Raw genomic sequence first — 26,478 nt, 5'->3', positions numbered from 1 at the left:
ACACGTTAGTGTCAGTGGTGTTGTCGTCCTGTCACTGTGGCTCCATTATTGAGTTAGTGTGTGTGTGTGTGTGTGTGTGTGTGGGGGGGGGGGGGGGGGGTGCCAGTAACCAGTTGTGTCTGTGAGAATGAGAGTCATGCTGCTGAATGGAAGGGTTGTATTCAGATGACATGTATCAGTGTCGGAGGCCCTGGTCACACATCCCGTTTTAATAGTGATACAAAACAGACGCACACGCACGCATGCACACCCACACACTACTCTTATCTTGCTGGCTGACACCATTTTGCTCTCTAACAATCTTGCTAATTATAATTGTTAATTAATTCTGTGGCTGTGTCTCCATCAGGAGACTAATAACCTACATTTTCATTAATTAGACCTTCAACCCTTCGCTCCCTCTCGCCATCTTTCCACTCCTCTCTGTTCTCGGTCTCGCGCCACCTCATCCCCTGCAGTGTATCTATATCGACCGCTCTCTATTGCTCCTCCACATGTTGTGCATCCTCCTCCCTCTGACCACCTTTCTCCTCCTCTCGTCTTCTCTGCTCCTTTTCTCTTCCCCACACTCACCTCCGCTTTCCTCTGTTCCTCTCAATGTCTCTCCCTTCTATGTAATTTTCACCGGGGTGTATTTACCTGCTGTCTTGTATGAAGTTATAAAGCTTGTATATGTGTGTGTGTTTGTGTGTATGTCTCCAAGCATGTGTCTGCTTCCATTCCATAAACCCTCTACCTTATTGTCAAAAGGGGGGCCACCCCTCTCTGAGAAACTTAATCCCCCAGCAACCCCTGCGTGACCTCCATAGAGGTACATTGGGACTTCAGAATTCAGGCGAAATGCTGGCTCTACCACTGGTCATCAGAGATGGCTAACAATAGTCCCCATTGGCTCAAGACACAGGCACAACACGCGGTGTCATTGCATCATGTCTAGAACCTGCAGGATCCTGTTCAGCTTCTACCCCCAAGCCAGAACGCTAACAGAACTGTGCAACTATTAATCTCTACCCAGTCTATCCCCATGGTCCCCTTTTAGCATTATTGCTTCTCTGACTTTTTAATTCTGCATTGTTGGAAATGCGCCCATGAGTTAGCATTTCACTGCTAGCCCCTGCTGTGGTGTACAAACCATGTGGTGAGTAACGATTTGATCTGTTCCTATTCTCGTTGCTACCGCAATAATGACCAAGTTATTTACAGCAAATAGGCCTTGGTCATTGAACAGGCTGCTCTACCCACTGCTGCCAGCACACCTGTTCTGGTGAGGATATTGACGATTAACCCTTAACAGATTTGCGTTGCTTGAGATACTGATCTACCGAGACTTTCCTTTGTCCGTCTGTCACCATGACAAGTGGGAGTCTCTTGGATGGTGTCGGTCCACAGTTCCGGCCATATCTGCCTCTCCCCTCTTCTCTCTCTCTGGCTCACTCTCTTGCTTTCTCTCCAGAGACAAGTAACCCAGATTTCAAACTGAATTGCTGCCTATTCCTCTCCTTCTCCTCCCATCTCCTGCCTCCCTCCCTCTCTCTCTCTCTCCCATCCCCTCTTCCTCTTAGTAAAAACGGAATCACTCTCGAAAAGAAGAATTCCACCTCTCCAGCTCTTCCCCCTCTCCATCCTGTGTGGGTTAACAGATACACAGCACTTCACTCCACTCTTTTCTCTCGTTCTTGGACAGCTTCAATCTTACCCCTGGTTACTTGTCCTGTTTTGTAGGCTGCTGTTTCCTTTCTCCCCTATTTCTCCTCCAGCTCTTCCTTCCTGCCACCACTTGCCGTGTCTTTTTTCTCTTTCCTTCACTGTTTCTTTTTTTTTTGACGTGACCAGCGACAGGTGCCAAGCAATAGCAAGCAACCTATCCAAGGAAAAGCTACAGAGGGGAGAGGAAGAGGGGAAGCCTGCTCTTTGATCAAGTCTGTCAGCCAAAATAACCAGTAAGTCAGGTACTGTCTCTCTTTCCCTCTCTATCCCTCCCTTTGTTTTCTTCTGTGCTTCTCTGCTGTACCTTGACAGTGGAAACTTTCCTCACAGTTTTTTATTTGCTTCCTAAGTTTTGGTATTTTTGGAGTGTTTGCTCTGTTTTGTGTTCTTTCAACCCCCCCTAGCTCTGGTGTTCACCTGCTGGATTGATTTTCTCATCTGTCTGTGTGCCCTAATAATTTCATCTGTCTGTGTGCCCTAATCATTTCATCTGTCTGTGTGTCCTAATCCTTTCAACAAGCCCTGGTTGCTATGCTGTACGCTGTCTGCTTATTTACTTATTCATTCAATCTCTGTTGTTGATTCATTTATCATTCAGCAGTTTGCTTCTCCTCGCTACCTTTTTTTTCTTTAATATTTCACATTGCCATAGCTTGTTGTTCGCCTGCCTCACTGTTATAGGCTGGCATGAAAATACACTTCAAACTTTTCCAAAAAATTAAAACAATATGGAAATAGGACAAAGAGGATGGAGACAAGGGCAGACAGGGTACCAGTTGTAATATTGGAACAGGTAGTAGATGGGGTGGGATGGGATGGGGGCGGTGATATGGGGGTTCGGGGGTGGGATGGGGTTTGGGGGGTGGGATGGGGTGTATTGGGATGGGGGGGTGCTCCATTTACAAGACGGCCATGGGTGTTTCGTTGTCAGGGCAACCCGTGGTGCCTGGTTGTCAGGGGTATGTAGGAGGTTGCAGTTGGCATGGCGATAAGGATAGGTGGATGAGGACGCCAGATGCAGTGTGATGTGGGACACCGTGTGAGTTTCACTAATTCTTCTGTGTCTCAGGATCTCTGAGGGGAGCACTTTCACAGCATCAATTAACCTCTCCTTTTCCAAGCTCCTCACTCCTTTCCCCTTCTCTGTCCTTTTATACTCTCTCTCCTCTCTCCCCCTGACCCCTCATCCCACTCCCCCAACCCTTCACCTCTCTCCCTCTCCCTCTGATCTTTCACCTCTCCTGCTGTCCACCCTCCGCCCTCCCCCGTCCTCCCCCTGTCCTCCCCATCCTCTGTAACACCCCACCCCATCATCCCTCCTCTCCATCCCCTCTTTCTCTTTTCATCCATCTAGGCAGCATGTCTACTCCTGTGTCCCCGTCACCCTCTCTCTCCCCACTGACCCTGGCTTCCCCAGCAGCCACTCCCTCTCCAGGGGCCTCCCCCCTGCCCTCTCCCCTCTCCCCCCCTCCCAGGGTGCCTGTGTTCCAGAGGAAAGGGGCGCTCAAACATAAGAGAATCATCGAGGTCAAGGACCACCAGTTCACCGCTCGTTTCTTCAAACAGCCCACGTTCTGCAGTCACTGCACCGACTTCATCTGGTAAACACACACATACACATATACATACGCACACATATAAACATACGTCCATACATACACACATACACACCCACACGCACACACACACACGCGCACACACTCGTACATGCTTTACATAAATGTTCTACTAGTTCATAGCTCGCCCTTTCAAACAACCCACAGACTGCAGCTCTAGCACAGCCTCCAGCCGGTAACCCACACTCACACACACTGGAAGTCCCCATAGTTCACTGGCCAGCTCTTTAAACTCTATATCTGCTGTGCGAACCTCATTAGGTGAAACACACACACACCAATATACTGCAGTGTTGTGCATGCAAACCTATTGTAACTTATAGTCACACAAAAAGTAACACACAGTATCACAGTCAGTATCACATACTGGATCACAGCCAGTATCACAGTTAGTATCACAGTCAGTATCACATACTGTATCACAGTTAGTATCACAGTCAGTATCACATACTGTATCACAGCCAGTATCACAGTTAGTATCACATACAGTATCACAGTCAGTATCACATACTGTATCACAGCCAGTATCACAGTTAGTATCACATACAGTATCACATACTGTATCACAGCCAGAATCACAGTCAGTATCACTAACTGCATTAAAGTCAGTATCACATACAGAATCACAGTCAGTATCACATACAGTATCACAGTTAGTATCACAAACTGCATCAAAGTCAGTATCACATACAGTATCACAGTCAGTATCACATACAGTATCACAGTCAGTATCACATACAGTATCAGTGAGTCAGTCATCATATGACCCAGGACTGGTTAGAATCTGAGTCACACATGCAGAAAGCCCATTCTGTCTGCGAGATACAGCCAAAGCAGGCAGTGTTAAATCTGTGTGTGTGGACATATGGTGTAGAGGGTAGGTTCTCATCCTGCCAACAGCCTCTGGGAGGTTTCCAGGACATTTCAGCAAATGACTGTCGTGGTCACGGTATGGTTAGTTAATGACTGTTATGGTCGCAATATGGTTAGTTAATAACTGTGAATCTTTGAGGGTCACGGTATAGTAATTGAATGTCTGTCATGGTCTCAGTCTGGTTAGTTACAAACGCTGCTGGTTCCAGAATTTCCTGGTAATGCCTGTCATGGTCTCAGTATGGTTAGTTACAAACGCTGCTGGTTCCAGTATTTTCTAGTAATGACTGTCATAGTCACAGTATTGTAAAATGTTTACTGTGATGGTCGTAGTATGATTCGTTTTTTTCTATGATGGTCACAGTATTGTTACTTAATCAATGTCAAGGTCACAGTGTTGTTAGTTAGTGAATGTCACAATGTAGTTAGTAAATCACTGTTATGGTCACAGTGTAGTTAGTTCATAACTTTCATGGTCACAGTGTAGTTAGTTAACAACTGTCATGATCAGAGTATAGTTAGCACTTCATATAAGAGTAATTTATCTTTTACACAGGTGTCACAGACACATCAAAAACATCTGCCATCTCCCTCTGGTGATTCTGTTGGTTTCCTACAATAAACATGATAAAATACATCTGTGCTACACCATTAAATGGAATATTCTAGAACTGTAAGCAATTGAAAACAAAGACCAACAGAATTCAATATTTTTTCTTCAGGGCCTTTGTCAAGAATGCACAGGGTCGCCTCTTCATTCCTCTGTTGTTGGAATACAGTACACTGTCCTGTCATCCCATTACCACCAAGTGGTGCTGTTTGGCCTTTAGTTTATCTCTGCTTCTCTGGCACTCTCTGGTGGACAATACTTAGAACTGTCAGAGCATTGACCCAGGGTGCATATCAGTTAGTCTTGAATAGTAGAACCAGGTGTACTAGGTTACTAAGTGAATAACTAAACTGACATCTCTTTAATTAGATCCTAACTATGAAAAAATAACCAACATTTTAGTCAGCTCTAATCTCCCAGGGATGGAGGGGAGGATATCTCCCAGAGATGGAGGGGAGGATATCCCCCAGGGATGGAGGGGAGGATATCTCCCAGTGATGGAGGGGAGGATATCTCCCAGGGATGGAGGGAAGATATCTCCCAGAGATGGAGGGGAGGATATCTCCCAGGGATGGAGGGGAGGATATCTCCCAGGGATTGAGGCGAGGATATCTCCCAGGGATGGAGGGGAGGATATCTCCCAGGGATGGAGGGGAGGATATCCCCCAGTGATGGAGGGGAGGATATCTCCCAGTGATGGAGGGGAGGATATCTCCCAGTGATGGAGGGGAGGATATCTCCCAGGGATGGAGGGGAGGATATCTCCCAGGGATGGAGGGGAGGATATCTCCCAGGGATGGAGGGGAGGATATCTCCCAGGGATGGAGGGGAGGATATCTCCCAGGGATTGAGGCGAGGATATCTCCCAGGGATTGAGTCGAGGCTGGCCGGCCAGGCGGGAGAGTGATACTTCAATGTGAACCTCAAGGGCCCTTCCTCTGCAGAGTGTTACTCTGCTTACCTTTTAATCAAACAACTGATTTACAGCCTGCAAACTGGCTGAGTGGACTCTTCAGCCAATCAATGGCTTTAATTATTTAATGAAGGACTAAGGAGGCAGAAAAGCTGCTGACACTGCAATTCTGGGGGAGGGGGGAGAGGAGATAGGAGGGAAAGTGTGTTTTGTGTGTGTGTGTGTGTACATGCATGCTTGTCTGTGTGAGAAAGAGACAGTAAAGCACATTAACACTTATAGTTGACCAGATCAGTAATGGGTCTGTTTAGTCATCTCACACATTTCTAGTGTTTTATTCTATGAAACATCTACAGTGGATATAAAAAGTCTACACACCCCTGTTAAAATGCCAGGTTCTTGTGATGTAAAAGAATGAGACATTTTCTTTAATGTGACCTATAACGTGAACAATTCAATTGAAAAACAAACTGAAAACTTTGAGGGGGAAAAATAAAAAACTCACAATAACCTGGTTGCATCAGTGTGCACACTCTTAAACTAATACTTTGTTGAAGCACAATTTGATTTTATTACAGAACTCAGTGTTTTTGGGTAGGATTCTATTAGCATGGCACATCTTGACGTGGCAATATTTGCCCACTCTTCTTTGCAAAAGCACTCCAAATCTGTCAGATTGCGAGGAAATCTCCAGTGCACAGCCCTCTTCAGATCACCCCACAGATGTTCAATTGGATTCAGGTCTGGGCTCTGGTTGGGCCATTCCTAAACATTAATCTTCTTCTGGTGAAGCCATACTTTTGTGGTTTTGGATGTGTGCTTTGGGTCGTTGTCGTGCTGAAAGGTGAACTTCATCTTCAGCTTTCTAACGGACGCCTGAAGGTTTTGTGGGAACATTGTCTGGTATTTGGAACTGTTTGTAATTCCCTCCACCCTGACTAAGGCCCCAGTTCCAGCTGAAGAAAAAACAGCCCCAAAGCATGATGCTGCCACCACCATGCTTCACTGTGGGTATGGTGTTCTTTGAGTTATGTGCAGTGTTGCTTTTGCACCAAACATACCTTTTGGAATTAACTTGGTTTCATCAGACCATGACACATTTTCCCACGTGCTTTTGGGGGACTTGATGTTTGTTTTTGCAAACTTCAGCCGGGCTTGGATGTTTTTCTTTGTAAGAAAAGGCTTCCGTCTTGCCACCCTACCCCATAGCCCATTCATATGAAGAATACGGGAGATTGTTGTCACATGTAGCACACAGCCAGTACTTGCCAAAAATTCCTGCAGTTCCTTTAATATTGCTTTAGGCCTCCCTGACCAGTTTTCTTCTAGTCTGTTTTGGAGAGACGTCCAGTTCTTGGTCATGTCTCTGTTATTTTCATATCTTCACTGTGTTCCATGGTATATCTAATGCTTTGGAAATTATTTTGTACCCTTCTCCTGACTGATATCTTTCAACAATGAGATCCCTCTGATGCTTAGGAAGCTCTTTGCGGACCATGGCTTTTGCTCTGAGATGCAACTAAGAAAATGTCAGGAAAATCCTACTAGATCAGCTGAACTTTATTTGTGATTAATCAGAGTCACTTTAAATGATGGCAGGTGTGTAATGACTTCTATTTAACATGAGTTTGAATGTGATTGTGTAGACTACTTAGATCCACTGTACAAGCAGTCACATCTAGATATGGTCACATCTACAAGCAGTCTCATCTAGATATGATCAAATCTAGGAGTCATAGATTGTTAAGATTGCAAAATGAATAGAGCATGGCACTCATTTCAGTATTTTGAAGTTTAGGCCAATATGCATATGTTTCACTGAGTGGGCCAGTTCTTTCAGTTGTGTGTGTAAAACCAGCGATGGTTTCCTTCTGTCTAATAAATGTTATGTTTAATCTTACACAGGGGAATTGGAAAACAGGGATTTCAATGTCAAGGTAAGGATTAACATGAAGTATTTACTATATCACTCAATCAACTCCATTTATTGAGATTACATATTTCATGTATGTAAAAGATTGTAATTGCAAATGTTTCTCTAATATATCTGTAGTAACAGTGGAATTGTGGTGTGTTGTGATTGGCTGTGATGTTGTTCATGCCAGTGTGCAGTTTCTCCGTGCACAAACGATGTCACGAGTACGTAACCTTCACGTGCCCTGGAGCCCCCACCGCTCCTAAAGAAGTGAGTCTATACTCCCCTCCCTTCGTCTCTTGCCCACTCATCCATCATTTAACTCTCACCCCTGCTTTTCCCTACTATGCTCAAACACACACACACACACACACACAAAAAACAAACACACAGCTCTCCCTTTATCATTCATCCACTAAACCTTTATCATCCATTTATGAATTGGTACATCTATTCCTCCCTCTCTCCTTCCTTCCTTCCCTCCTTCCCACTTTCCCTCCATCCATCCATTCCCTCCACACTTCCCCGTTTCATGTGACACCTCACTCCTCCCTCTCTGCATCACCATCCATCCAAAAAGGGGGAAAAAGGACGTCAGGAAGAAGACAAAACAAAGAGGATGGTGGAGGCAGGGAGGAAGGGAGGAAGGCTGGTATAAGAGGTGGTGAGGAGGGGAAACAGATTGCTCCCTCTCTCCCTCTCTCTTTGGGATTTCAAAGAGATGTGGGTTTTTTTTCCTGCCAGCTAAATATACTGGATAAGAAACCAGGTCAAGGAGAGATGGGGAGGGTAAGAAAGAGAGAGGAAGAGAGAGTTTGCGTGTGCATGCGTGCAAGTGTGTTTGCAAGTGTGCCTTCGAGTATGTTCACAAATGTATATGCCTGAGCAAGATAGACTGACAGGGTAGAATTGGGAGAAAGTGCTTGGCTCAGAAACTGCCTGATGGAGAGAGGGAGAAATACAGTTGGCAGAGAATGAAAAAGGGTGGGGGGGTTGTTCTCAAAGCCAGTGAGATTGGGGTTGGGAAAGCTGAGAGGAAGAGGAGAGGAAGAGAGACATTTTGGGAAGGAAGGGGGATTAGGGTGGTAGGAGCTGATAATCTGAAGAACAGATAGAGAGGATTCAGCCTACTACAGTGACACACACCCAGACACATACAGACACATATCCACTGAATACACTTCCATTAACAACTCTAACTCTGCTCACAGCAGAGAAATGTGATTGGATGCGGTGAATACCGCTCTCCATCTCCTCCATGTCTGCCCATTATCACACCTTAGAAACATTTAGAGTCACTGACTTACTACCTGCCTTCTGCCTGTCTGTGTCTTACAGGATCTGAAAAGTAAACACAGATTTAGACCACAGACATACACCTCTCCGACATTCTGTGACCACTGCGGTTCTCTCCTGTATGGCCTAATCCAACAGGGCATGAAATGCTCCTGTAAGTAACCACTATATATGTGCATGTCTGTGCCTGTGTGTGTGGGTGCCTGTGTGTGCGCGCGTGCCTGTGTGTGTGCACGTGTGTGTGTGTGTTTGCTCCGTTATCTAACCATGTATGTGTACGTTTCATCACCTGTGTGTATTGTGTGTCTGCACTTCAGGTTGCGAGATGAATGTCCACAAGCGCTGTGAGAGCCTGGTGCCTAGCCTGTGTGGTCAGGACCATACAGAGAAGAGAGGCCGGATCCACCTGACTGCCCGGGGAGAGAACGAAGAGATCTTCATCACAGGTCAAAACTAAGTGGATGTCATTAGCACTGGCACATACTGGACACTAGATGGAGTGGGCGAGCTGCGTACGGGACTGCTCTCGTTAAAATATCCTATGGAATTTGGATCCTTTAAAAACATTCTTGAAAAAAATCCCCAAATAATCTGATAGGATTGATTCCTGTAGACGTGTTTTAAGATGATATCCAATTTGAGGCATCCTGTAGAATGATTGCAAAATGATGACAGAAAATCTTAATTGATTTCTTGACCAGGGAGGTCAACTTTAAAGTATTTGGTTTGCTCAGGCCAGAATCTGTGGCCGTTGAGCAAGTACAGAGTGGGGTCCAAAACATTTAGTGTGTCAAGATAAAAATGAATGGACCTCAAACTTGAGGTTTATTTCAGCCAAACATCTCTTTCTCTCTGTCTCCCCCTCTCCCTCAATCCCTCCCTCCCTCTCTCCTCCCATCAGTGCGGGAGGCTCGTAACCTGATCCCCATGGACCCTAACGGTCTCTCGGACCCCTACGTAAAGCTCAAGCTCATCCCTGATCCTAAGAGCCAGAGCAAGCAGAAGACAAAGACCATCCGCTCCACACTTAACCCTGTCTGGAATGAAAGCTTCACCTTGTGAGTGGGTGTGTATGTGTGCACGTGTGTGTGTGCACGTGTGTGCACGTGTGTGATACCGTATCTATGTGCTGGTAGTTTCAGAAACTATGCACCCATGGGAACTAGATTTGAGACAGACCAGGAGCAAAGACATTCCAGTCAAAGAACTGCCTGCATCATTTTTGAATCCAGCCAGGTCCCTTCCTGGGTGGCAGCGAGACCACAGTGACCCCCTACTGGATTCAAAAATAGTGGATGTATCCGTTTTATTCTTCTCATATTCAACGGCCTTTGACGTGGTCTTCAGGGGTACAGATGGTTGGATGCTGGGTATCAGGTAGCTGACCTCCTCCCCTGTTCCCAGCTCAGTCCGCGGGCGGCAGTGGGACCGCCGTCTGTCAGTGGAGGTGTGGGATTGGGACCGTACTTCCCGGAATGACTTCATGGGATCTCTGTCGTTTGGAGTGAGCGAGATATTCCGGCGCTCCGTCAGTGGCTGGTTCAAACTACTGGACCAGGATGAGGGGGAGTACTACAACATGCCCGTGCCTGATGAGAATGTAAGACCTGCTGTAAGAACTCAAGCAGTTGCTTATGGGTAATGCAGTTACAGCTATACATCCTGACCAAATTGAATGTACAAATTCCCCCAGTTTCACAAGCAGGTCCCACCTAAACGTCTAAAATGCCGGTTTGTAGGTGTGCATGTGTGTGTGTGTGCGTGTGTGTCTTATCACTAATTTCCCTCTTCCAATAGGAGCCTGGGGGCCTTGATGCTTTACCTCCTTCCTCTCTCCCCCCGTGCCTGAGGCCTAAGCCTGTCCCTGTCACCCTCCCTGGGTCCACCATGTCCCCTTCTAGTCCTGCTGTCCCCTGTGTGGCCCCTGTCCCTGCAGAACCAGTCAAGCCCAGGGTCTGCCTCCAGGACTTTAACTTCCTCATGGTGTTGGGAAAGGGCAGTTTTGGAAAGGTACTGGAACACACCTTCCTGTATCATAGGTACACGGCTACACCTTCCTGTATCATAGGTAACACACGGCTACACCTTCCCGTATCATAGGTAACACACGGCTACACCTTCCCGTATCATAGGTAACACACGGCTACACCTTCCCGTATCATAGGTAACACACGGCTACACCTTCCTGTATCATAGGTAACACACGGCTACACCTTCCTGTATCATAGGTAACACACGGCTACACCTTCCTGTATCACAGGTTACACACAGCTACACCTTCCTGTATCACAGGTAACACACGGCTGCACCTTCCTGTATCATAGGTAACACATGGCTGCCCCTTCCAGTATCATAGGCAGGGGAATCAGACTGGGGGTAAAACCTATACTGATTACCAGGGCCCAAGGGGAGAGAGGGCCCTTGAAAAGTCTGGAATATACTTTATTTCACCTGAATATTTTCATAACCTAATTACATTTCATAATGCATGTCAGATGAAATGTAAAGTGTATTGGCTGAATAACTTGGTATATTGACTGACTACATTTTGTATACAAAAAATGATATCTAAGGTCTCACCCACCCCATGCTAATGCGCCAAATGGTTTAGTCCACCAGCACACATTTTGTTTAGTTCAGTTGAGCGTCTGGTGGAGACGTGGAGCGCAAACTTCTAGTATAGAAATGTCTTTCTCAAAGAAAGCCAAATCAGGCTGCCAGAAAAGAAAGGAAAGACAGCATAAGGAGAGAAAACTAAAGGAGGGAAAGCAATTGCTGACTGACTTATTTTCAAAGAAAGGTGAGCACAAACTAGAAAACGAAATGGTGCTAAACTACTTGAATATCTTCGCGACCGTTAGTGCTAAAAACGGACTGAGATAACCCATATGAAGAGCAGAACATACACTTTGAAATGATAATTTGTTTATACTTGTAATCTGAGGTAAAGGCTAAATAAATAAACTACACCAACAATGCTGTTTGCATACAACACACCATTATAATAGCCTAATTTGAAACATGTTTATAATTAATAGGCTATAATATCTATAATTAGCAATAATAGGCTAATCAGTGTCATAGGTAGCTTGGTAGCTCATTGGTAGATAGATATCCTGTCAACATTATAGTTAAGTCAGATTCAGTAGAAGCAGATGTTAAAATTGTGAAACACATGGCCCGTTGAGGTGAACTTATATCAATATTAAAACAAACCATGTTTAGCCATTTTGACTGAAATGTGTTAAGTAACACTAATATCTTAATGTATTTTATTATATAACATTACAATTAGGATAAGAGGTTAATATCAAATGTATTCTTCATAAATAAAGATGATAGAGAAGATGTGATTGAGGATGATGGGAGTGAAGACAGCAGGGAGCACAGTGTGGGAAATGAGAGATGAGGAACTGGAGAGGAGGCAGAGCAGTACAGAAGAGTTTTTTCCAGAGGATCCAGGACTATGGCCAGATAAATTAACGAAAAATTTAGTAACCACAGTAAAGTCGGTATTATAGATAACAGGCGGCTGCACCTTCCTGTATCATAGGTAACACATGGTTACACCTTCCTGTATCATAGGTAACACACGGTTACACCTTCCTGTATCATAGGTAACACACGGCTACACATTCCTGTATCATAGGTAACACACGGCTACACCTTCCGGTATCATAGGTAACACACGGCTACACATTCCTGTATCATAGGTAACACACGGCTACACCTTCCGGTATTATAGATAACACACGGCTACACCTTCCTGTATCATAGGTAACACACAGCTACACCTTCCTGTCGACACAATGTACCTAATAAAACACTAAACCTTTCCTGTAGACACAATGTAGTAAATAAAATGACAACTTTCTGTAGACTGTGTAGAAATTAAACACAGCTACACCTCCCTGTAGACATACTTTTGTACATGAACACACAGCTACAAATTCATGCAGACTGTTTAGGTACAGAAGTTCAGGTATTATCAGAAAAAAACAATGTTTTTTTTTTAAAGTGCAGGTATTTTCCAAAGTCCAAGCATTGTCAGAAGTATAGATATATTAAGTCCAATTTAAATTTCACGGTGTCCATTTCATACCTTTGGACTTCCCTCATCTCATCAATTTCCAACAGGCTGAGAAGAGTCAACATCTTTCAAAACACACGCTGCCAAGCTGTTCTGCTTTTAATTGTATAGCTCACTCAACCAGGAAGTCAGTCAGAGCCAATAAGCTTGGAGGAGAGCACACCTCCGAATAACGACCGCAATTAGCTTGCAGGCACCACTTAATCATCGCTGCCTGCCAGTTGGCTCTTGTACCCGTTTCTCCCCTTGGGGATGACTCTCTCTCAGGTGGTTGGTGCTGGGTCTGAATCCAGGATGGTTTGATAGGCTACCTTCTCTGTCTGTCTCTCATACACACAATACTGTACTATTTCAAGGGAGATTATGAACTCTATTTTCTATTTAATTCCCCTGAAGATTTGCTAATGAGAGAGAAATTAATTTGAGTCCATTTCAAGTGAAACCTTTGTGCTGTTCATAACTGGCAGAGGAGTTCACACCACATGCATAATAGTCTACTGGGGAATTAGCTTAGGTAAGAAAGAGCTAGAAAGAAAGAGAAAAAGAAGGATAGACAGAATGAGAGAGAGAGAATGAGATGGAGAGCAAAACTAGTGGCTAGTTGGTGAGATGGAGAGAGGGAGATTTACAAGAAAAAAACACAAGCAGGATTTCATGGAATAAGGGGCAGATAGCATAGCCCCTTATAAACCATTCTGATCTTGTGGGCTCATATCAAAATAGAAACTTGCTAGATATTAGCATAGCCAGTTGAGATAGGAAACCAGAGTGATCATTGGTCAGCAACATATCAGCTGAAATGCCAGGGATTGCTCATCACAATATCAGATTTATTTAATTTAATCGTCAGGTTTTTCACTCAGCCTGATGTGCGCTGGTCTCACTAGCATGCGGGGCAAATAAAGCAAGATAGCTCAGTGTCCCCCTTCTAGTTGGCACCTCAGTTCATCTCCTTGGTTGGAGATGAAGGTAATGGCTGTGATCCCTTTCTACTTTTGGTCGACGATCTGAACCGGGTGTGCATAGATGCATGTGTCCAGTAAAGCAGTGGATTTGCTTGACAATGTAAAGCACTGTAGTACGGTTACGCCGACAACTAGGCGGTTGGTCATGCTTTCATGGAGACTCCAGCCACCCTCCCTAAACACAGCTTTATTCCTCTCCATCGCTCTGTCCCCCTTGCCAGGTTCTCCTGGCTGAGGAGAGAGGGAGTGAGCGTCTGTTTGCAGTGAAAGTGTTGAAGAAGGATGTGCTGTTCCAGGATGAGGATACGGAGAGTGCCATGGTGGAGCGGAGGGTTCTGGGACTTTCCAAACGCCCACACTTCCTCACAGCTCTCTACTCAGCCTTCCAGACAGAGGTGGGTCCCGATCAGAAGGGCCTTGATTTGCTGAGTACATTTACGCACATTTACACTGAATTGTATTTGGTGTGAAGGTGTGTGCTTGGGCATGCGTGTGTTTGTGTATCTGGTCGTGTGTGTTTCTCTTAGTGCGTCTGCGTGGGTGTGTTTGCGTGTGCATGTCAAACAGATGTCAACTAGGTTGTTAGCGTGCTCATGTTTACAGTGTGTGTGACTGAGTGTTTCAATCAATCAAATTTATTTATTTTTATTTATAAAGCCCTTTTTACAACAGCAGTTGTCACAAAGTGCTTTACAGAGACACCCGGCCTTAAACCCCAAGGAGCAAACAACAGTAGTGTTGAATTTCAGTGGCTAGGAAAAACTCCCTAAGAAGGTCGAATTTTAGGAAGAAACCTAGAGAGGACCCAGGCTCAGAGGGGTGACCAGTCCCCTCTGAGCCTGTTTATGTTATCATAATTCCCTTCTGGCAGGTAACTGGATAGTTATTAACTACATTTACAACCAATCTCATATTATTCCAGGTTGTCAATGGTATCAGTGACAGAGCATCAACATATCAGTGCTTTTCAGGTCTTGAAATATCTTATGTCCTGAATCGACTTGTTTTTGCCTATTTTTACCACAAGTGTAAGAAAGACAATTCAGCTTTTACTCGCACTGGTGTTATTGGACCCAGATCTGTGGATAAATTAATTGTGAATGAATTAGCTTCCTTAACGAGGTTGTTAATCCTGGAGGAGAGGGGGTTTACGAGTAAAGATTGCTTTTTAATTTTGACTGGAGGGGAATTATGTAATATTAGTGCTGTTTGTGCATGTTCGTCTATCTGTCTGTCTGTGTGTGGGTGTGTTTGTGTGTGTGTGTGTAAATGAATACATCACTAAAGTGGCAATAGGCAGTTGAAACAACACCAATATGTCCTCCTTAGTTTGCTTCGATGCAAAGCTGAGGGTTGGGATTCAAAAGATGTGATCATTCTCAAAGCCCTGAGTTATGGATGTAGGCACTGACCATACTTAATATCAAAATGAGAGTTTTAAACGTCATTTCAGGCTCTGTACATAAACAGCTCTGGAACAAATGAAGAGAACACTGCACCTTTTTCTTTCCTTTCCAAAAAGGTTGAAAAGGAAGGTTTTGAGTGAGGAACAGAAGCCTTCAATTTTGCAGTGGTCGCTTAATTTTAACCCTTCTGTTCCTCACTCAAAACCTTCTTTCAAATGACCAGTAGAAATAGTGAAGTAGCCCCACAGCAGACAGTTAGTTCCTTGGTTTGACCAACTGTTTCCATGTAAACCAATGAAGCTTCACAATGTTTTGACCAACCAAAGTGACTGCATTTCAGAAATCACTTCAAACCTTTTAATGTCTTTTTAACAGTCTGTCTGTTTGACTGTATGTCTGAGTGTATGTCTAACTATATTATGTCTTGTAGTCTGTTTGAATGTCTGTCTGAATGTAAGTCTGATTGTATGTCCATCTGTATGTCTAACTGTCTGTCTGTTTGTTTAACTGTCTGTGTGACTATTTTTGACTGTACTATATCTTAATGTCTGTCTGCATGTCTGCCTGCATATGTAACTATATGATGTCTAGCTGTCTTTCTAAATGTATGTTTGACTGTATGTTTAACTGTTGACCCCCTTTGTCTGTGTTTGGTAGAAGCACCTTTAGCAGCAATTTCAACCATTAGTCAATTTGGATAATTCTCTACCAGCTTTTCACATCTGGACACAGCAAGTGTTGTACAATTCTCTTAGCAAACGTGCTCAAGCCCCATCAAGTTGGATTGGGACCTCTGGTAAACAGCAATTTTCAACTCTTTCCACATATTCCTAATTGGATTGAAGTCCAGTTTTGACTGACCACTCGATGGCCTTTTTTAAAGCCATTCCAGTGTGGCTTTTTCAACTTCCTTTTCCACAAAAGTCAAAAAGGAAGATTTTGAGTGATTAACAGAAGGGTTAATATTAAGAGACCACTGTAAAATTGAACACTTCTGTTCCTCACTCAAAACTTTCCTTTTCAGCTTTTTTGGAAAGGAAAGAAAAAGGGACAGTGGTCTCATATTCTTTCTGGAGCTGTATGTTTGGTGTCACTGTCTTACTGGACGATGAATCTTCTCCCAAGTACTACGTCTCTTGCAGATGACAGGTTTTCTTCTAGGATTTCTCAGTACTTTGCTGCATCCATTTTGCCCTTTATCTTCACAAGCACCTGAGGCCCTAATATAGAGAAGCATCCCCATAGCATGATGCTGCCACCATCATGTTTCATGGTAAGGATGGGCTTTGCAGGATGATGTGTGGTGTTATTAAGCGAATGCCAAACATAGAGCTTAGTATTGAGGAGAAAAGCTCTATTTTGATTAGACTCTTCTTCCACTTAGTCCTCATAGTCTTATTATGCCCCCAGGTCAAACAATAATTAGTTTAAGGATGTGACCTATAGAATTTGCTTCTAGAACCAATTTGTGCAGGTTTTTACATTTGTTTGCTTTTTTCATTTTCATTCCTACAGGATCGCCTCTACTATGTGATGGAGTATGTGAATGGAGGAGACCTCATGTTTCATATCCAGATTGTTGGCAAATTTAAAGAACCTCACGCAGCGTATGTATACCACCTAGTCTTGTATCGCCATTGATCTTGCTTGTTTTCTTTCTAATTCAGTCAACAACTTAGATCAGTTTACCATCCATATCACAATGACCCCACCAAGATAAATACTTTACACTGCTTTTAATCATCACTATCAAAGTCTATATTTCCCACATTTTCCCTCTCTCTCCCCCTCTATTTCATTTTGCATTTATTTTATAGTGATGGTGTGTTGAAACATATTGCCAAACCACACCATTAGAAAAAAGCAAGAGGTATTATAATATATAACAATTATGAAAAGTATTAACAAAAATATCTACCTCTCTATCTCTTTGTCTCTTTCTCTCTGTTTCTCACTCATACTCTTTTTGCCCCCTCCTCCATCCCTCCCTCCTATTTCTCTCTCTCCTTCTTTCTCTCTTTCTGGGTTTCAGGTTTTATGCAGCAGAGATAGCCATAGGCCTCTTCTTCCTCCACAATAAAGGAATAATCTACAGGTATTCTTTTTGCAGCTGCAACTTAATAATAGTCTGTTGGTCGATGTTACACCTACTGTGATGAATTAGACCATACAATACATCTACTGTGGTGAACTAGACCATACAATACACCTACTGTGGTTAACTAGACCATACAATACATCTACTGCGGTGAATTAGACCATGCAATACACCTACTGTGGTGAATTAGACCATACAATACATCTACTGTGGTGAATTAGACCAAACAATACATCTACTGTGGTGAATTAGACCAAACAATACATCTACTGTGGTGAACTAGACCATACAATACATCTACTGTGGTGAACTAGACCAGTGGTTCCCAACCAGGGGTACTAGGACCCCTGGGGGTACTTGGCCTCTCTACAGGGGGTACTTGAAAACACTCATGACACCATAGACTTACTAGTGAAATTAACATGAGGGGGTACTTCAGGGGTACTGAAAGCAGTGCAAAAACATTTTGGGGGTACAGTAACTGAAAAAGGTTGGGAGACACTGAACTAGACCATACAATACATCTACTGCGGTGAATTAGACCATACAATACATCTACTGCAGTGAACTAGACCATACAATACATCTACTGTGGTGAACTAGACCATACAATACATCTACTGTGGTGAATTAGACCATACAATACATCTACTGTGGTGAACTAGACCATACAATACATCTACTGTGGTGAACTAGACCATACAATACATCTACTTTGGTGAATTAGACCATACAATACATCACTGTGGTGAACTAGACCATACAATACATCTTCTGTGGTGAACTAGACCATACAATACACCTACTGTGGTGAACTAGACCATACAATACACCTACTTTGGTGAACTAGACCATACAATACACCTACTTTGGTGAACTAGACCATACAATACACCTACTGTGGTGAACTACACCATACAATACACCTACTTTGGTGAACTAGACCATACAATACACCTACTGTGGTGAATTAGACCATACAATACATCTACTGTGGTGAACTAGACCATACAATACACCTACTGTGGTGAATTAGACCAAACAATACATCTACTATGGTGAACTAGACCATACAGTACATCTACTGTGGTGAACTGGACCATACAGTACATCTACTGTGGTGAACTAGACCATACAGTACATCTACTGTGGTGAACTGGACCATACAGTACATCTACTGTGGTGAACTAGACCATACAATACATCACTGTGGTGAACTGGACCATACAGTACATCTACTGTGGTGAACTAGACCATACAATACATCTACTGTGGTGCTGTCAGTATGAACCAGAACCCCCCTCCCCCTCTGTCTCGCAGGGATCTGAAGTTGGATAATGTGTTGCTGGACAGTGAAGGTCATATAAAGATTGCCGATTTTGGGATGTGCAGGGAGGGCATGTTTGAAGGTGACACTACACGTACCTTCTGTGGGACCCCAGACTACATCGCACCAGAGGTATCGCCTTCATCGTCCATCCTGTTCCCCCTTACTCCCTCTAATATCTCTAACCCCAACATTACTGACCTCCATACCAGGCTGTTCCTACTATCAACATTACTGATCTCCATACCAGGCTGTTCCTACTATTAACATTACTGACCTCCATACCAGGCTGTTCCTACTATCAACATTACTGACCTCCATACCAGGCTGTTCCTACTATCAACATTACTGACCTCCATACCAGGCTGTTCCTACTATCAACATTACTGACCTCCATACCAGGCTGTTCCTACTATCAACATTACTGACCTCCATACCAGGCTGTTCCTACTATCAACATTACTGACCTCCATACCAGGCTGTTCCTACTATCAACATTACTGACCTCCATACCAGGCTGTTCCTACTATCAACATTACTGACCTCCATACCAGGCTGTTCCTACTATCAACATTACTGACCTCCATACCAGGCTGTTCCTACTATCAACATTACTGACCTCCATACCAGGCTGTTCCTACTATCAACATTACTGACCTCCATACCAGGCTGTTCCTACTATCAACATTACTGACCTCCATACCAGGCTGTTCCTACTATCAACATTACTGACCTCCATACCAGGCTGTTCCTACTATCAACATTACTGACCTCCATATCTGGTCATTCCTTTTGTCACCCTAACATAACTGAGGTCCATATCTGGTCATTCCTATTGTCACCCCAACATAACTGACCTCCATATCTGGTTGTTCCTATTGTCACTGATCTCCTAATCCTTCCTTTCTCTAACATCTCATGGTCTGTTGTTTTCAAGTATAGTTTTGTTAGGCTCTCTGTTCTTCTGCTTGCTTCATTTCTCTTTACTGATTAATTACTGATGATTTAATTAGTCTGTTTGGGTGTATGTGTTTGTGTGTTTGGGGGGAGGGCTTGCATTCGAATGTGTAAGCTTTTGTATGCGTGTATGCACAATGCGTGCTTCAGTTGGTGAGAAAGCCCTGAGGTGTGAGATCGTGTGATTGGGGGCTGGGGTTTGCGTCATTGTGATATTATTAACCTCCTAGTTAAACCCTCAGGCATTTACTCTCTGATGTCAAATCTCCGATGGATTTTCCTGCATTTGTCATTGTGGTCAGAAATATATTGTATTATGCCTGGGCCTACCCCACCTGGTGACCTCTCATTCATACCTAGACTACACACACACCCTACCCTATATACCCACACCCTACCCCCTGTACCCACACCCTACCCCCTGTACCCACACCCTACCCTCTATACCCACACCCTACCCCCTGTACCCACACCCTACCCCCTGTACCCACACCCTACCCCCTGTACCCACACCCTACCCTCTATACCCACACCCTACCCCCTATAACCACACCCTACCCCCTATACCCACCCCCTACCCCCTATACACACCCTACCCCCTATACACACCCTACCCCCTATACACACACCCTACCCCCTATACACACCCTACCCCCTATACCCACACCCTACCCCCTATAACCACACCCTACCCACTATAACCACACCCTACAACCCCTATACCCACCCCATACCCCCTATACCCACACCCTACCCCCTATACACACCCTACCCCCTATACACACCCTAGCCCCTATACCCACACCCTACCCCCTATACCCACACCCTACCCCTTATATACACAGCCTTCACTGTCTAGATAAACACCCTCTTACCCTGTCTTTGAATAATGTCCTCTCTCCTCTCTGTGGTCAGATTGTGGCATACCAGCCCTATGGCAAGGCCGTTGACTGGTGGTCGTATGGTGTGCTTCTCTATGAGATGTTAGCTGGGCAGGTACATTTACATTTGACTTCCCTGTTTTGTCCGTCACTGAATTGGCACCACTGGTTTCAAGACGATTGAAATATCTGTGTTGTCTTTCTCTACTACATCCCCCTGTTTCCCCTCCCTCTGCTCCCTGTCAGCCTCCATTTGACGGTATTGATGAGGAGGAGTTATTTCAGTCCATCATGGAGCAGAATGTCTCCTATCCCAAAAGTCTTTCCCGCGAGGCCGTCTCCATCTGCAAGGGGGTAAGCCACCTTCCAATCACTACCACGTTAACAGTCCCTCCAGGAACAACGAGGACTTTCTCATCATGGTGTTTCCAAGTCAACCATAGTGTAATGTACGGCGCACTGCCCATGGAGCTTTCAAGGCCTTTCTTCTCCCCTCCTCTGTGCACAGCTCCTGACAAAGCACCCTGCAAAGCGCCTGGGCGGAGGGGAGGAGGCAGAGAGAGAGATACGGGAGCATCCATTCTTCCGCTGGATGGACTGGGACCGACTGGAGAGACTGGAAATACAGCCCCCCTTCAAACCCAGAACTGTCAGTCTCGAACTCTGACAAGCTTTCTCACCTTTATTCTCTCTTTAACTATTTCTCTATCCTTTCTTTCTCTACCTCTCTCTTTCTTTCTATTTTTCTCTTTCTCTCTCTCTCTCTTTCTCAATATTTCATATCTTGAGTCCCTCTGCGAACCCTTGTCAAACCCAGAACTGTCAGGAAAGCTCAATGGAGTTGTCTATTGTCTTCTTCTCAATCTCTCTCTGTCCAGCCCCACTATGTTATCTCTAAGTACCAGTTTATTTTGCTTACATTCCACTTGTACTTCATGTCATGTGTCAAAGAGTCTAGCCTTTAAATCTTCAAATATGAACATTCTTTGAACATTCATGAGTTTGAGAAGATTTGACCCTGATTGGAGTACACTGGAAGCCAACCTCTAATCAAAACAATTGTATAATGGAACCATATATTCTTTCTTTCATTTCAAAACACTTTGGCATCCAGATGCTGAGCAAAAGTGTTTTGGTTTGTCCAAACAGAACCAGCCTGTCATAACTTTGCCAATCTAGTTAGCTCAGGCTAGCAATAAAATCTGATTTAAAATAACCAGATCAAACAGCACCTGGTAGCCTGACCTAGACTGTGACTAACCACACAGACAGCATTTGCGATATTACATTTCTCTTGCTGCGTTTTGGCCCCAGTCGTGACCCTTCCGCCCCAGGGCCCAGCCCCTTTATTCCGCATACAAATCGATGCCATCATTATACTGTATACAAAAACATGCTCTGTAGATATATTGCGTGGTCTAGGTAAGGTCATGGCTAAGGTTGTCCTTTCTGGCGTGTGCCTTGCCGCCCACACAAACTCCACACATGCAGCCTTCCTCTCTGTGTGTTTGTGTGTGTTCTCTATGTAATAATCCCACGCTCTTTTTTTTTTTTTCTCAGGGTGGGAAGAAAGGAGAGAACTTTGATAAGTTCTTTACGGCGGCTCCATCTGTGCTGACGCCCTCTGACCCTGATGTTCTGGCGGCCATCGACCAGGAAGACTTCCAGGGCTTTTCATTCATTAACCCTGAGCTTGCACCGCCAACCCTCACGGCCGTCTGAGGGGGTGCAACTCTAGCCTCTCCTTGTCTAACAGGCTTTTTCTAATGCAAATAACTTGATTAACACAAGGAATCACACGTGCACAGATAGCTCTCACTCTCTGCTTTGTTTTTAGAGCCTGTGTTTGTAGTTTATTTTTCAGAGGAAAACGTGTGCTCTACCGGGAACAATCTCCAGTTTGTTTGTAAAAGTCAAATTCCAATTTTAGTTGATGCAATGCATGCCAAACAAGATGACTGATTTAACGAGTTGATGCCGTTAATAGCAATCAGATACTGTAAAAGGACACTCGATATGCTCTTACATCGCCAGTGATTTTAAGGTAACTGTATTATATTTCATGCCATCATCCTACGGTAGGGTCAATATCAGATCGAACACATAGAAATACAGCTGGAGCTGTGCATATGCCAAATTAACAAATCATTCTAATTAAAATGTGTTACCTAACATTATTTAAATGAACATTATTTGTGTTATATTATTACATTATATTACCAAAAATTGCTCCTTGTATTGTGTTTCAAATTTAACTTAAATCCATTAATCGTTATGATTGTGATATAGTTAGAAACCTAGAAGACTGGTAAGAAATCTCACAAATCATTATATATTAGTGTTAGAAAAGGTTGCTCCTTATCACTGATCCAGCATCAGATTCCCATACCCCAGGCCTAACGTTAACCATTGAACCCAAGGTTAAAGGTAAATGTCAATACATATTAAACAATCTCACTCTGCCTTCTGAAGTTAAGGGCAAATTAAACCAAGTCTATTATTACTTACCCTCTCATTTCAACAAATAAAATATTTCTTTACGTATATAAAACAACCAAGTCAATGTGATTCATGTTTACCTAGTGTACAGTAAAACACTTTAAGCATAACACGTCATTCTATTCCCAGATCTATTTGTATATTTGTTCAGTTTCTTGCTGATTTGACGCTTTGGCATGGACCCAGACCGAATGTGAAATTGCTAACTCAGGTCTGGCGGAACTAGCTGAGCCAGGACGGCAACACATCAGACACATGACCTGAGCCTACCCAGGACATCTCAGGAAAACACTGTCAGGGTGTGGCTTCCATGGTTATTAGGGTTCAGTTCCGCCCAACCTGTGAAATCTCTGAGGATTCGGTTCAGTTTCTTGCTCTCAAAGGACATGATATTAAAATGTGGTGTGGCATTCAGTGTTTCTTTTTGCTGAGGTTCACCCAATGGTGTGTGAGGGACTGACAGTTACACAGGAAATGCAATGATGAAATGTGTGATGGGTGACACAGGAAATGTAATAAAAATGGACTGGAAATGTCATAAGGTAATGTGAAAAGAAATGTTGGGACTCATCGATTTTCAAGAAGATGACCAGATCCTTTTTACTTGGCGTCTAGGATTGTGGGCCTATTGAGTTACTGTAGCATTTTAGATTCTTCATTTACATTTAATAAACATTTACAAGTATTTTTTACATAATGCATTATTAGCATATTTCATGACTATACATTTTTATAGTTATATTTAATAGTTACCTATGTATGGACAGCTTTAGTTGTTACGTTGCATGTTACATTGTTATAATATTTGGAAATTCTATTTACAACGTAATTTCTTTGAGAAATTGATAGATAATATCATGTCTTTATTCTTGGCAGTTTTCCTGTACTGTACAGTTGTTGGCTGTGTAATGAGATTGATCCACCCTAGATTAGGTTGAGATGCAATAGGACAGGTCAATACATGGAAACACCACCATGGCATATAAATGATGCTGTCATTAAAATAAACTCACACTGGGAATTGTTGCCAGGCAGATTAGTCCTGGGATGTTCATATTTTTAAAACACCAAATATGGAGTGTTTCATATAAAATTAGTCTAAATTATTAATTGTAAATTAAAATATTTATAAAAACATTAATCATAAACATGAACTATTATTGTCAAAAGTGGTGAAATTGTACACAGTCAAACTAGGTTTCAATCAGGGATTTTGACCAGCTCCAATCTAATTTCTGTTTGTTCTGCAGAAATATTAATATCAGTCAGTCACAGTGATTTTAATGTACATGTTATCTTGATTTTGTCTAAGAGCTGTTAAGGTAAAGGGTCAACTGAGTTTGAGTGCTTAAGTTTGGGTTTAAATCAAAGGTCAAATAGAAAGGTATTTGAGATAGATGTAGATGATATACATAGATTATATAAGTTGTACTTTAGTTATTAAAAACAGAATATTTCAAGTTACACTATTTATCTTTTGTTTGTTTATCTATTAGTTGGGTTATAATTTTTTTGTGTTTATTAGTTGGGTTATTTTGTTTGTGTATCTATTAGTTAGGTTATTTTGTTTGTTCTTTAGGAATACACTCAAAAGAAATCCTAATTAAATTAATCGGAAAGGTTTAAAAACATTTTTGGCTCTGATTTGTACGCCGCTAAATCTTTGCTTCATAAATGTGTAAGATGTAATACTTAACCATATGTTCGCTAACATTTTCTAAACGATAACTCAGAAGTACATACACTAAAGTCATACAAACCTCATTAACTGTTGAACTGATTGCATTTTGGTTAAGTGAAGCAGATTTTTTTTGAAAAGCTTCATACCTCTACATGCTTGAGGACATGATTTTTGTGTGATGATACGTTACACAGTAGACACAGTGTTTTGCTCTACAGACTGGGAATTTAAGTCTAGGATTTGTTTCTAGATTTGGGCACATACAAAACAGACAAAGAAAGCATGCACTGCAGAAACAATCCAACATCAATCACTTTGCCCACAAGCAAGCGGTGTTGGCTTGCAAAGCAGTGGGTGTAGGCTTTTTGTTGTCTGTCGCATGAAGGCTAGTAGCCCCTCTTTTGGCAATAAGTGATTCCAGACTATTGTGACCAGTGTTCTCCATGGTCTGCAACAGGTGACTTATTTAACAGTAAAGACACTTTTCACCACCTAATGGGTACAAATAAAATGTTCTGAGCAAGGCACTGGTTGTGTTTTAAAAAAAGCCATGCCTATGTGCAGATTTAATGATTTAATACACCTAGATAATAATAAAAAATTGAAGTTGCAAGTTTTGTATTATGTGTATTTCAAGTTTGGGGTTGTTTTGTTTCATGTCATTGTTATTTATGTCCACTTGCTACAGCGATGGACTGACACAATGGACCGACAAGAAATAGGACAAAAAAATTGTCAAGAAAGAAAGTGAAAGGTTGTATCCCACATTCTGAATGATTGATTGAGCCAACAGGAGAGGAGTGGGTTATGTTAAATATAAAACCTACTCGCAAAGAAACACATTGAAAAAAGTTAAAGCGAATGATGAGGTCACATATGTTCTAACAGGCACAACATTTATTATTAGACTGTTCTATCATAAAGATATCATAATAGGACAACAAACAAGAAAAGCTTATCAGTAGAACACCACGACAAGGGCACCTGAGTGGAGGTGACAAACTGTGTCTTCTGTTATGACGTGTAGAACGTAAAGGAGATAAAGAGTGAATGAGGTGTGTACACTGTTCATCACCACATGGAAGCTTAGAGCACAGAGCCACGAATAGTGAGGTGGTGGGAGGCAAATAAAGATGAAGGACACATAGGAAAAAGAGTGAGTGAGGAGGGAGATAGAAAGATGGAGAGCCAGGAGAAGATGATGAGATTTTAATGTGAAGGTCAAATTGTTAGAACACAGACCTCTATGGGGACATGGTACTCCGGTGATGGTGCTGGGTTGAAGGGGAGGAGGGGGAGGAGAGACGATGGCACTGGGACTGCTGAGAGGGAGGCGGGATGAGGAGGAGTGACACTGAGAGACTTGTAGGTGGTTTTGCTGGTTCAACAACTACCACAGTAAATGGAGAGGTCAGCAACTTAGTGTGTGCATGTGATACAGGCAGAGAGAGATAGTGAGAGTAGCTAATAGCAATGGAAAGTCCGTCCAGTCTCCCTCCCTTTAAGGCCAGTTCCAAATGTGAGTGGCTGGGCTCCAGACTAGCCTATCAGCAAACAATGGCTGTAATATATATTTAAGTTCATTTTCTAACGCCCACCTCATCTGACGTGGAGATTTCCAGGGCCAAAGGGCACTCCAGAAAT

General features: G+C 43.1%; 1 protein-coding gene across 4 annotated transcripts; it reads left to right on the top strand.

The window, feature by feature from the left end:
- Positions 1-1,319: 1,319 nt before the first annotated feature.
- On the top strand, positions 1,320-23,852 carry prkcg (protein kinase C, gamma). Of its 4 annotated transcripts, none has more exons than XM_013139271.3 (18): positions 1,321-1,628; positions 1,834-1,940; positions 3,062-3,308; positions 7,625-7,656; positions 7,825-7,904; positions 8,973-9,084; positions 9,248-9,376; positions 9,832-9,988; positions 10,335-10,530; positions 10,728-10,940; positions 14,207-14,380; positions 16,907-16,998; positions 17,424-17,486; positions 18,810-18,948; positions 20,689-20,769; positions 20,901-21,008; positions 21,163-21,303; positions 22,215-23,852. In XM_013139271.3, the coding sequence occupies exons 3-18, from the start codon at positions 3,067-3,069 to the stop codon at positions 22,374-22,376; spliced, it is 2,121 nt and encodes a 706-aa protein (XP_012994725.1). In that variant the 5' UTR covers positions 1,321-1,628; positions 1,834-1,940; positions 3,062-3,066; the 3' UTR covers positions 22,377-23,852. The 4 variants fall into 4 exon arrangements, with proteins under 4 accessions (XP_012994724.1, XP_012994725.1, XP_012994723.1 ...); XM_013139269.3 differs by having other exon boundaries at positions 1,723-1,940; XM_013139270.3 differs by having other exon boundaries at positions 1,320-1,949.
- Positions 23,853-26,478: the final 2,626 nt, after the last annotated feature.

The sequence above is a fragment of the Esox lucius genome, chromosome 20 (genome assembly GCF_011004845.1).
Source record: "Esox lucius isolate fEsoLuc1 chromosome 20, fEsoLuc1.pri, whole genome shotgun sequence".
Taxonomy (NCBI): domain Eukaryota; kingdom Metazoa; phylum Chordata; class Actinopteri; order Esociformes; family Esocidae; genus Esox; species Esox lucius.
This window is presented reverse-complemented; position numbering and strand designations above follow the sequence as displayed.